The sequence below is a fragment of the Tyto alba genome, unplaced genomic scaffold (genome assembly GCF_018691265.1).
Source record: "Tyto alba isolate M040663 unplaced genomic scaffold, T.alba_DEE_v4.0 Super-Scaffold_1, whole genome shotgun sequence".
NCBI lineage: Eukaryota > Metazoa > Chordata > Aves > Strigiformes > Tytonidae > Tyto > Tyto alba.
In genome coordinates this window covers 30,780,168-30,793,054 of record NW_024881261.1, presented here as the reverse complement: position 1 = coordinate 30,793,054, position 12,887 = coordinate 30,780,168, and the positions used below count along the sequence as shown (strand labels likewise).

At 40.1% G+C, this 12,887-nt stretch overlaps 1 protein-coding gene across 3 annotated transcripts in view; it reads left to right on the top strand.

Annotated features, from left to right (window-relative positions):
- Positions 1-5,846, top strand: part of PARG (poly(ADP-ribose) glycohydrolase) — a 69,436-nt gene extending 63,590 nt beyond the window's left edge. For all 3 annotated transcript variants that reach the window (XM_042787183.1, XM_042787169.1, XM_042787177.1), the window contains 2 exons: positions 1,789-1,917; positions 2,685-5,846. In XM_042787183.1, coding sequence (XP_042643117.1) covers positions 1,789-1,917; positions 2,685-2,854 — 299 coding nt within the window. In that variant the 3' untranslated portion in view covers positions 2,855-5,846. The remainder of the gene's footprint in view (positions 1-1,788; positions 1,918-2,684) is intronic.
- Positions 5,847-12,887: the final 7,041 nt, after the last annotated feature.

Sequence of the window (12,887 nt, the reverse complement as noted above, 5' to 3'; positions counted from 1 at the left end):
GATATTTTTAATATCTTCTGTAAAGTGAAACTGCATTAGTTGTTTGGAATGAATAATAAGATTCATTACGTTCTGTTCCCCTATGCAAGCTAGTTAATTAGACCCTTTAAAAGCTTAACTACTGAAGCTTTACCAAATCCACAGCTGGTTCGGTAGTTTAATTAAAATATCATTCCCAGATTGAGATTAATTTCACATGTGGATCATGTAATTTATAATTTTAGCTATGGGTTTACAAGAGGGGGTTTTTGATTAAAGAGTGCAGTATTTTATTAGGTCTCTGTTTAAAAACATGAAACATTCTTGAACTGAGCTATGAACGGCTTTTTATTTGGTTTCTGTTAGCAGGTGGTAATGCAGTATGTACACTATTTTATTTAAAATTAATCTTTAAAAAGACAATATTAATCACATTTTTAATTAACTCTACTGGATAGAAAAAGAAAGAATTAATATCAGAACTGCACCCATAGACTGAAGTAAGATAAGCCACAATAGATTAAGTAGTTGCTGGGGCCCATTATTTGGACTGTTGTAACATTACCTGAAATGAATTTGTGATTGCACACGTCTGTGGCACTCCAGCCTCACAGTACTGGTTCGTGAAAAAGCTGAGTTGTTCTAATAGTTTGGTGCTTACCTAAAAGGGTTCTGTTTTTAATTCTCCCATTCTCTGTTCCTGGCTGTATGGTCTGGTGCCCTCCCTTGCATCAGCCCTGGCCTTCAGCAAACCCTTCACTCGGCCAATTCAGCTGCTCACCTGGCAGAAAACAATTAGCTTTTATTCTTTTGTTGCGTAACTGTTCTGCCAGGTTGGTGAATGGAATTGTCTGAGCACCTGAGGGCTGCAGAAAAGTCAGGAGGTGGGTGAAAAGGGAGAAAATGTAGCTGGACCGGAGCCACTTTCTCCAGTTGCAGTGGGTCATTAGCTTGGCTCAGCTGGACCATTAATCAGTACTCTGGATGATTTCTCAAGATGAATCTTCAAAAATCTTTGTTTGTGGTTTTTGGTTTTGTGGTTATTTTTTTCCCCATATAGAAAAACAAAGCCTATTTTGTAAAGTTAGCCATTGACAGAACTTGGGATGCAGCTTCGTCCAGTGGGTTTAAACGTAAAGCTGGAAGTTAAATAACCTGAATTGCATTGCTGGCATTGCCACTCACTTTTTTTATAGGTCAGAATGGGCCATCATATTTCATGCTGCTTACTTCTCTTATAGGTGAGATGGATAACTTAAATTGCACAGTAAGAGGCTGCAGGACCATGGATCTCCTCTTGGGAGCTAAAAGTTGGGTCAGCTCCTGCTTTGTGGAACTTACCTAGCGAAAGGGTTGGCTCCATTCCTTCTGCACGGTGGCAGAGGATGGGAATTGTGATGTGCTAATGGATGCTTTTTACCCCACTATTTGTGGCTCGATGCAAGCAGCTTAAACCAGGATGTAAGATGGTGCTCTGTCTTACGCTGTTGTGCACGTTTAAGGGATAACTAATGGCTGCATGCTACTTGGGTGGACACAGACCAAAAAACCCCTTTGATTTTTAAACTGGAAAGTAAGGGTGGTTGTCACCAGTGACTCTAGCAGAATACTTCAACACTGTGAGCTGCAGCGTACTTTACTTTGTTTTAAAAGTGGAAGTATACTTACCTACTTACTGCTTAAATTGCATTGCAGTGTTTACCTGGAGATGGGTAGTACGATTATTCGCTGTAAACTTAAGCTGTGTTTTTCCTTTCAGCAAATTGTTTTATCCTGTATTCACATGTGTAGCCTTTTTTGTTGTTTCAGCCTTAATACAGATTTTGGCAGCTGCTGAGGCTGGACGTGATGTTGTTTATTTTACCTTTGGAGATGTGGAGCTGATGCGGGATATTTACAGCATGCACACTTTTCTCTGTGAGAAGGGCCAAACTATTGGTGAGCATAAAGAAATCTTTTCATGCATCAAGGAGACTTAAACACGTCTATAACTAGAAAGTGTCCAGTAAGAATTATTGTCATCAAGTCCTGAACACCAGCAAATGGATCTCAGTTTATTTGTACCTGTTTCTGGAGTAGGGAACTCTTCTGATTCGGGATCTGTTGCGCAGTGTTATTCTGTCAGAAGGCTTCTAGGATCCTTTTCTAAATCATTTGCAAGTTAGCTCCAGAACTTGGAAAATACAGATATGTATGGTAGACAGAAGGGTTGCAAAAGTGTTTGCTGTAACTCAAATCTTTTAAAAAGGGAAAATCTGCTTACGCATTCTTGATACAGATTTGTCCTATAGTGGTTCTGGCTTGATCCTGCGAGACGTGGTCAGATGTGTCATCCAGTACCAATACAAGAAAAGCAGTGTCTCCATTGCCCCAGTGTAATTGTTAAACGTCTTTAACTTCTGGGACAGAAACACAAAGCTAGGGAATTGGCAATACATTTGTAAGTAATACACATGTAAGCCTATTGTTCAGCTAACTTGTGTAGAAAGCCTGCAGCAAGTTGAGGGAGTGCACCTTATGTTCTGAACAAACCTGGAAACAGTCACATTCCCCTTGTTTGTCTACTTCTTCCACTGCTCATGTAAAGAGATGTTCTAAGCCACTATCCTAGTGTGAGTGTACATTTCTAGTCTTCGCTTACAATCGTACATTCTTCATATGGTGTGATCTTACACATTTTTTAATTATTTCTTTTTATTTTTAAGGGGATATTTATAGGCTGTTACTGAGATACTACAATGAGGAATGCAGAAGCTGTTCTACTTCAGGACCAGATGTCAAGCTGTACTCTTTCATATACAACACCATTGAGTCCTATGCAGATTCTACTGATGATGATGATGATGAAGAAAAAGGGTTGTGCTTTGAGGATTAAAATAAATGTATTTGATCAGAATATTGTTCATCTCCTCCCACTGGTATATTGTGTGAATTGCTGGGTATAATGTATGCATTGGCTTAACTTAATGTATATTGACTGCATTGGTAATTATGTATAATGCCCAAACAAAAAAAAAAAAAACCACCATTGAGAGACAGGATTTTTTGTTTGATGGTTTCATACATGAAAACCTTGTTCAAGTGTGTACAGAAAAGATTTCTCTGGTAAATCTGGTTTGTATTATACCTTGTTAAGCAGGAGATTTTGGTACACATTTGTATTTTAGTCAAGAGATTATTGAAAGACTTGAGATTTCTCCGTATTCATTTGCCTTGATTTCTCATATAGGCTTACTGCTGGAGTATAGGCAGCCGTGTAAACTCCTGAGATGATTTTAGAGAGAAGCATTGTAATGACTGTTCTCACTGAAAACTGTCATAATTTGATTACTCCCTAAGTCTGCCACGGTACCTTAATTGCTCTTATCAACTTTTTCATTCATTTAACTTAAAATGTCCTGGTTTAAATATTACTATTTTTTTAAAATAAATGGTTAAAAGTTGAAGTATTCTGGAGGAGCTATAATGCATTTCACAACTGCATTGTCTTTATTTAATCAGACATAAAAGTTAGCATGAAGAAGTAGAGAAAAAAACCAAGTACGGGAAGGTGGGAAAATGAGAAATGTAACCAAAGTTAGAGGCAGATGGAAACATTTTTATATGAAACTCTTCAATACAATATTATTGGTGCTATCTGTTACAACATTGAACAAGGTCTTAGACACGTGAGTATGTCTGAAGTTTCTCGAAGGTTCACTGTTGTTGGTGACATCATTTGAGTTAAGGTCTGCTACTTGTATTTGTATTGTCATATCGGTTCTCCTTTATCGCAGTGTGAGATACCCATGGGATAACATGAGCGAGGAAGTGGAAATCACTTGTGCATCAGTGGGAGGAAAGTCTGCAGGCTGCAGATAAGAACATGAGGCTTTGTTAGGAGTTCGCACCTGTGTCTTACTAGGCATGGAAATGACAAGAATGAAGAGAGGGCAAAAGATGTGTAAAAACTGTGCTATTACTATCTCTGTGAATACCAAATGAGTGTTGCTGTAGTACATAATAGTTTACACAAAACTGCAGATACATCTGTGATATAAAACTTTTCCAGGACTATGTACAGGGCCAATCCAATTAAATGTTTGTCTATGAGTAGTTTAAACCCGGTTTACGTTTAAGCCCACATTGCTAAGTTTAGCCTCTTCTGTCTTAGGTTTTCTGGTCTGTCATGGTTGCTATAACCAGTTTAACAGTACAAGTGAAAACCACAGCAGGAAATGTAGTGAGCTGAGGCTCCGATACCAACAAATCCTTTTGGCTAATGTCAGATAAAACCTCTCCGGGCCTGAAACACACCACATGGTAAATGCTGCGAGTCGGTGGCAGTCTGGCTTGCAGTAAAGCTCACACTGCTGGAGCGGCTCCGGGGGCAGCAGCAGCAGGGAGTTCGGGTCATGTATGAACACGTTGCGGGTGCTGCCGCCCTGCGTCAGCGCTGAGCGGGCAGCCTGGAGGCGTGTTGCTCGGAAGGTGACAGGAGCAGGGGTTTAAGGGTTTCTTCCCACTGACTGTGGTTTTGTCCACCTCCATCCATTACAAGGGAGATCTGAGCTAGTATTTTAGGCCTTTTTCTGGGTTTGCAACTTGTGTCCTCGGAGTTAGCGGAAATCTTTTTCTCCTGCTCCTGGTGTTTCGGTGTTGGCTCAGATTCTGGCAATAGGAACAGCAGTGGTTTATAATAAGCTCTTACTTGGGCATTGAGGTTCAACTATGTTAGTGCTTCTAGAGGCATTGCTGATGATAAATGTACCCTGTTAGTTAAGGCAAGTGATGGAAAATTGGTGCTATCTGCCAAACTTCTTCACCTTAGAACTCAGGATTTCCTATAGAAAAGGTGAACAGAATTTGTTCCTAAACAACTGGAAGAAAATACAGCAAAAAAACTTTAGGTGGCTACTAGATATGGCCCTCCCCTTTGTTGTAAACAAACACATCTTTATTAGTGCAATATTAATTTTAATTATAAGGGTAGTGATTGGTCAGGTGTGAAAAATGTACCAAAATAAGATGGCATAAAATTCTACTTCAACTCTAGAGACAGAAAAATATATTGAATTCTGGAAGGATTTTCTGAAGATCATATTATAGGGTATCCGGTTAAGAGAGGTTTTGCAGTATCAAGTGTTTCCAGGATAGTCCTAATCATTCTATGGATTCTATATTTTCACTCATATCCGAGATTTTTATAAGATTGCCTTTAATTTGAGATAATTCTTTAGGATATGTTTACCATAGAATTTCTTCCCCCCTATAAAATACGGTTGTATGGACAGGGAAAAGGAAAATATGTCATTTTCTGCTTAATGTGTCATCTGAGTAAGAGTGGTGTATCCTGCTGCATCCTACTGTGTGTCCCTGATCTGACAAAGGGTGATGATGTAAGCACACTTTGAATATGACTTTGATCACAGACAGGCTGAAGATTATATTTTTCTTAGTTTTGGGGACTGTTTTTTTTTTTTTTTTTTTTTTAAGCAAAATAGCCCACAGTTAACAAATTAACAGTGGTGTTACATTCCCATCCCTTTCTAATTCAATAAAGAGCTACACTGCCCGGAATGCTGCATGTGGAAGCAGGAATTTTGCATCAGCCCAATATGTGCTCTGCATATTTCTTTCTTTCTTCCCTCTACCCGTCACTCCCCATTTATGAACTACCTGAAATGTTTTCTTTAGCTGGAGCTGCCTTTTGGTGCTCTGAAGTAGCATGGAATGGAGAGGCCAGTCATCTCTTTGTGCAGCCTAGTAAGCTTCAGCTTCACTCTTCTAGAAACCTATTCATGGAGTATTCCATGGGGGGGGGGTTGTTTATTACTTTAGGGATGTTTGTTATATGATTTCAAATAAAAATAACCTTCCTACCAAAACTTTTGTTTTATACTTTTTAGCAGCTAAATTGAGTGCTTAATATGAAACAACAGCAGGCAGTCATGCAGACTGCTATATTGCCTCATAGTCCAGTTTGGTGTCAGAGCTCTTCTGTAGTTGTATGGCTCTTGCACCTAAATTCCTCAGTGTTGAGGTGTTCTTATATAATGATGAGTACCCATTGCTGTATATATTAATTTATAAACTGTTGAAGTGCTCCTGACATTATTCTAAACTTACAGTTTATGCACCATTATATTATATTGATTTTTCTGGACCTGTATGCTAATGTTTACATGATTTTGTAGGAATACAATTAAAAAATTCTGACCGAAGCAATATTGTGTGCTTTGTCTCATGATATACTTTCCAGGACACAGAAGTGCGAGCACATTTGAATGTACATGGCACAATACTGCAGATAGTTCTAGCAGTAAATTTAATAATTCCATTGCTTTGACACACAGAATATAGCAAAGTAATTTGTTCTTCCTGTACGACACTGTAGCGGTTGCTCTGGTCTGCGTAGCAATGTGAAGAGGAAGGATTTACTACTGTAAATTAGAAGGGTGTTGGCATGAGTGTGAGATTTCCGATGTGTGTACAGCCATATGCAGACATTTCAATTCCCCGTTTGCTTTTGGTAAGCAAGTAAGTGTTCGGTTATTCTTTGAACTTCATGAAGGAAATATAACTAAATAAAAGCAAATAAAGCCCTAGGAAGATATAAATAACGATCGTGTTGCATAAATGTTTGCATGGTTTGTAAAAGTGGGGCTGACATCATCCTAATGGACAAGATTTACAACTGTTTTTCAAAAACCTTGGTTTAAGCCAGTAAGGAGCTCGATTTTTTAGCATTACAGATAATTAGAATAAAATACAATTTGATTGCTCCTAAGGCTTTAGATGTAGCCAAGCTTATTAAAGCTTTCAGGGTTAATGCTAGAGGACGTGGTCTCGCACAGCGGCGGCAGGGCCGGGGCCGCAGAGCAGCGGGGGTGCCCACCCCCTGCTCGGCCTGGCCTCGTCCTCCAGCAGGGTTTGTCGTTCTCGGGTTTAGATTCGATTCTTCTCATGTAAACAGCCCAAATGGTGTCACTGTCTGTCAGAGGAGTTGGGCTGAGTGGTGGATAAGCTGGAGAAGGCAGACTTCTGGTAGTGTGATGACTGGGTAGAGGGGGGTCGATGCCCTTAGCGTTGTACCCTGTAAATCCCTGGGGATGGGGAAGCAGGAGAAGGTGCTCTCGCACTCTGCTGCTGCAGTGGGGAGGCAGCTGCCAGTTTCTCCTGTCCCAAGCTGTCACTGATCTAACTAATTGGCAAACACCCTCAGGAGTATGCTTTGCTAATACTTAAAAGCAACTAGAGCCTGTGGAGATGACTCCTTAGGAATAAAGCCCAATTGCAAGGGCTGCTTCCCCATGGACTTTTCCCATTTTTCTCCATTGCAAACCCTTGGCTTTCCCCCTTTGTATTTGGATAGGGGAGTCCCAGACAACTGAATTTCACAACTTCTGACATTTACATTCCAGGCTGCATCCTCTCAGCCGAAGCAGCTTTCTATGACAGAAGGACAGACAGATGGATGTCAGACCTTGGGATACCAAAAGCTATTATAAACTCTGAGGTTCACTGATGTATCTGTGTATTAGCCAGTGCGAGGTGATGCAGTATTTGCTCTAGATGGATGACTGGGGGTTTTTTTTACATTCATTTTTTAAAATCTGTAGAAAATCTCCTTTCACTATTTTGTGGTACATTTTTTACAAGAGTGAGAGCATCCATAAAATCAAGGAAACTGCAAGATGCTACAGCTGTCTGAAGTTATTTGGTTTTGTGGGGGTTTTTTTGTGTTTGTTTTTTTGTTTCGTTTTTTTGGTTTGGTTTGGTTTTTTAACTAAGAATTGTATATTTATGATCTTGTTTTGTGCTAACAGTGTTTCATGCTCGTTTATCATTGCTTAAGTGAGTGTGACCTGGAAGCTGCATAGGGGGTATCTGTCACTGATAACTCCATTACAGCAATGCCATCAATTTCTGTTTAACTGAGCTGTCAGCCGGGGTTACGTCAGGTGGTTCTGGTAAGTGGCCCTTGGTCCACAGCTAAAGGAAGCGCTGGTGTGTTCCAAGTCCTCTTGGTCCTGCTGTGGCATGCTGCTACGGTCTCTGCAGGCGTGCGTACACGGTGCTGTGCCTGCTGGCTGGGTGATGCACATATCGCGGAAGCTTAAAAAAGCTGTCACAAACTGCAGGCAGTGTGGATCATTAATAGGTAGTTAATCAGCTCTAAATCTAGCAAGCAGAGGACAGTGGAACCTGTGCACAATAGAGAGAGATTGCACAGTCTCTACAATCTGGCTGACTGGCTGGAATCCACAGTTTACGCACCTCAGCCTTTCCAGTCGGCTCTTTAGATCAAATGGAAAATGGATTGCGCTGAAAATCCTTTCCGTCGCTTACCTGCTAAACCACAACAAGGAAAAGACAGGTTTTTGTGTTTTGGTGGGTTTTTTTAACAGCAGATTGAACAAGTGATAATAAAAAATGGAGATTTATTGCCCTTTTGGGTTTTTTGTTTTGTTTTTTCTTTTAGAGTATCTAAGAGGACCACTTCAATGTTCAAGTTTTCAGAACAATGGAATACAACGAGGGGATTTCTCCATTGGGTGTAAAAGCATGTCTGATTAGGTAAAGATTACTGAGAAGCCCCAACTTTTCTTTCTGCCTGAGTGGTAAATGTTGGTTTGGGTAAATCTCCTCCTGGAGAATTCATGTAACACACAGGTAACTACCTGCCTACCCTGTACAGAACTTTCCACAGAGTCTTTGTCTATGCTGTTATCATTAATAGTTACTTGGAAGGCCCAGTTCAGTGACAGCTTTTGTTTCTGGTTGTTCTTTAAAGAGATGCCTTCTGCAACTGCTTGGAACTCATACCTACCATAGCTGCTTCCTTTTGCTATTAATATTATCAAAGCACGATTCTTCAGAGAAAAAACTGAATTTGCTAAATAGGAAGGGAGTGAAAAAACAGTGGAGCGAGTTTGTTTTTAAAATCCATGTTTAAAGTTAGAGAGAAACTGAATGTAGTGCCACACAAGATGCTACTAGTTTGGATGGAAGGCATATGTACATGTATCAGCATTTAATCACTGTCTCTACACAAATGTTGAGCTTCAATTCCAAAGGCTGTTTCTGTAGGAAGGTAGTTATGAAAAATTACAAACTGTTTGTTTTAATATATCCTTATGTTGTTGTTTTTTAAATGTCTGACCTTAGCTGAAGGTTAAGTCATTACTTATATTTTTGCCTGAAAGTACTATGTTTGGTAGCTTTTTTGTAAGCTGTCATTTACACTAGGAACAACATCTGGAGTGTGTGAGAAATTAAACCTCTGTAAATCCTGGCTGGATGTGCTCTGTAATGGCTATTCAGCATCTGACATCTCCTTTTCAGGGTGGCAGAGTGTGTTAAGAGGCAAAAGGGGAAAGCAGCAGTCTCCTTGTTCAAAGACAGTGTTTCTGCCTTTCTTTTACAGTCACTTTATGGAGATCAATAGAAAATTATTTTGATTGTTGGGGAACAGTTACATTTATTCTCAGAAATTGCTGATAGTACCTGTTAAAAACGAAACAAACCAGAAAAACAAAGGCAGATTCAGAGATAAATTTCAATGTTTTCATGTTTATTATAGGAATCTGCTACAGTCACACTCTCCAAATACAGTGATTAGGTTCTCTTAGCAATCATTATCAAGACCAGTTATTGGTTTTGTTTTTTGTTTTTTGTTTTTTTGTTTTTTTTTTTTTATTAGCCTTTACTTTCCAAGTTTGCAGGTGTTTGCAAAGAGGGCAGAAAACACTTTAGGGACGCAATTAATTTCTTTTTCTGCGTTCACATTTGCTGCATCTCAGTCTTGCACATGTTGATGTCCAAGAAAAAATACCTGTATGGATTTCCTTAGGTGCCTGTTTGAATAACATTTTTCATTTGTGAAAGACTGTCCTGTCTGGATGCTGATAGTAGTCTTGCTTTGCTTACGGGGGTGGGGTGGAAACAAAGGTGATGTTTTTCTAAAAAAAAACAGCAATGTGAGCTCTGATTGTGCCCAGGTAAGTCACGTTCATTTTGGAGCTCAGTGGGGAAATGACAAGCCTAAGCACCTTACATGGCCAGAATGTTGCAACTTTAGAATTGGGGATAAGAAATTAATGGTGAATTTTCTCCAGGCTGCTGCCTCATTAAGTCAAGATATTTTGCTCTGTGTAGGTGGAGCACCAGAAAGCAGGTTTTCAGTGAAATATTTCAATGGGCTTGTGCATCTTCATCAGTAGCAATGCTCCCATGTTAATGGTCCTGAGTAGCTGCTGTCCCCTTTTTGTAATCCCCAATAACTGGGCGAGCAAGAAACTGTGTCCATGTGTGCAGAAGGCAGGGTGTCCCCTCTGGCTGGTATTGGTTTTGCATGACTAACAAGGATGAAATGTACTAAAAAGATCTTTTCCCATTTCAGGAGTTTAACCTGCTCCACTTGTAAAAGAAAGTGAATTGTTGAATTAATCTGTTATGCAAGTTCCACAGCAGGTATTACCTATGAAGGGACACTTGAGAAAGTTCATGGTTTTGAACTGTGATGTTAGTGTGGATTACCACTAAGCAGAAAGAAGCTTTGTTTACTTCCGTTTGAAAGCAGAGGAAGCTCAATCAAACCAATTAATTTTGAAGAGCGTCCACTTAAGATTTAGATGTAGTTAGTGTCATCTGCTTTAGAGAAGCTTCAGAAGAACCTTCCTCCACAGCCTTATATCAGCGAGGACATCACTCCTGCACGCTGTGCTTTCAGCTGGAAGTTGAAGGGAAATGCTGAGTTTGCTAATTTATTTCATTCATCAGAGCATCTTGGCACACTAGATCCAATGAAGATATGGTATAGATCAAAGTGTTTCACCATGGCAAGAAGTTAATTTTGCTAAGATTTGAAGACTTACCTTTTCAAAATTAAAGGTTAAGAAAATTGCTTTGAATAGCTAAATCCCGTTATTGAATAATGACAAGATTTTCCTTAATGTACTAGGAATTGATTGGATCCAAACCAAAATGTCATGGAAATAAATTAAGGTAATTGCAAGTGTTCTGCACCTTTTTATATAAAGGATAAAGTTCTAAAAAATTGTATTTTCAAATCCAGAGCTTACTCTATCTTCAAAATGCCTGCATTGTAAGGTAATTATCTTGTTGCAGTTTTAAGTCATTATTTTGCCTGTTGCCTGAGGAATTTTACAGCAGAACGGCATTAATAAGATGCCAGGAGTACAAATTTCATAACTTAATCTCTGTCATAAATGAAACTCATATACACAAAGCGGCATTTTCATTCATAATTACTTGACCTGTGGCAAATGTGGGTCAGGAATGAAGGGATGTTTAATTTTACATTCTGTGGAAAATCAAAACTTTCGCATTTTGAGGAGAAAGGTAAGAGAAGAGTAACCAGTGTCTTCTCTATGAGGACTGAGCATACTGCAACTTTGAGAAAAGGAGGCTTCTAATTCTTCAGCATAGTAAATCTCAGCTAAGTGGCATTTAGACTTTACCGTTGGTGATGACAATTCGTGATGGAAAAAAAAAAAGATCTACTGATTGATTGAATCCACCCCTCCCTCATTCCGCCAGCTCCGTGTACACAAAAACTGGCAGCTAGACCCAGCAGATTGAATTTAAAATGCAACAGATGTGGAACTTTTTTTCCCCTATCTAAAACTTGACCATTTGATTGCAGGCAATCATGAGGGCTAGATGTTTTTAATGACAACTACGTACCTCCTAAAGTCATCTGACTTCAGCATCTGGGGCTCTAAATCTTCCGACTGACTTATTTCTTGGGGCTGTTCGTTTTTTTTTAAATTTTTGAAGTCTTAAAATTGTTTGTCGGGCATTGGCATGAGAGCTGGAAACTCTCGGATGAACCTTCCACCTTCTGCATGTCAGTTTTGGAAGGGTTTTGCTACCCTGACTGACAGCAGGAACCTCCTTTGCCTGCTAGGAAAGCTTTTGGCCCCAGTAGTTTGAAGGGTCTCAAGGCTAATCAAATTCCTGTTTGCTTTAAACAAGCATCCCCTTCTTTTTGCCTCAAATCTTGATTACATGTGACCTTCAGATAGCCTGAAAATGTTAATAAATTACTTTGAGACTGGTTTCTGCTGTAGTCCAGTAAAAGCTCCTAACAGATCTGTGTAAAATTGTACCCATGAAAAATGTTTAATCTATGACCAAACTAACACATTTATGTACTTAAATGAGCAGAGGAAGGCTTTGCTGTTCTGAGAAGTCGTGTGGCAATGATCTGCAAGAGCTATGACTTAAGGGAGTTAAGTCCAACTTACCATTCTGATCCCTGGCAATACTCGGCCAATGTTTTCTTGACTGGTGTGCACAGGACTGTACAGATCACAGCGACCAGCATCTTGAAACAACAAGAACGCCAGGTATCCTCTGACACCTTAATATTTCTCTAGGGCTGAGACATAATGCAAGCAGCAACTAGCAGCCAAAGTATCATAATGCTGTATTTAGTAGTTTGTATCTTAAAGCATTTCCAAAAATGAGTATTTGGAACATCCCCAGGTGGGGGAAATTCTCTGAAGTGGGCTGAGGGAAAGAACGAGCCAGGAGGAGGTGAGGAACTCGTGCGCATCCCCTGCTCAGTCAGTGTCCAGCAGACACAGGCAGCGCCTTTTCTTTACAGAGGTAGAACACGCAAGTGCCACAAATCCCGCCCTGGTGGGTGAAACCCATGTGTGTGTTGTCGCACGCTTGAGAAGCTGTTAGTTCCTTGCAAAAGCCTCTTTGTTTACTGAAGTGCTTGTTTTAGGTCTCTGTTCTGGTCTGGTGGCCTCACTGCCACTCGGCTCCTCAGCGGTGTCTAGCCGATGATCTCAGCCTCGGCCTGAAAGGTTCACCCTGTCTGCAAGAGAAATCGTAATTCAGCCTCCCGGCTCGCTCCCGCTAAGCCTCTGTCGCCCGCGGAGCGCCTGCGG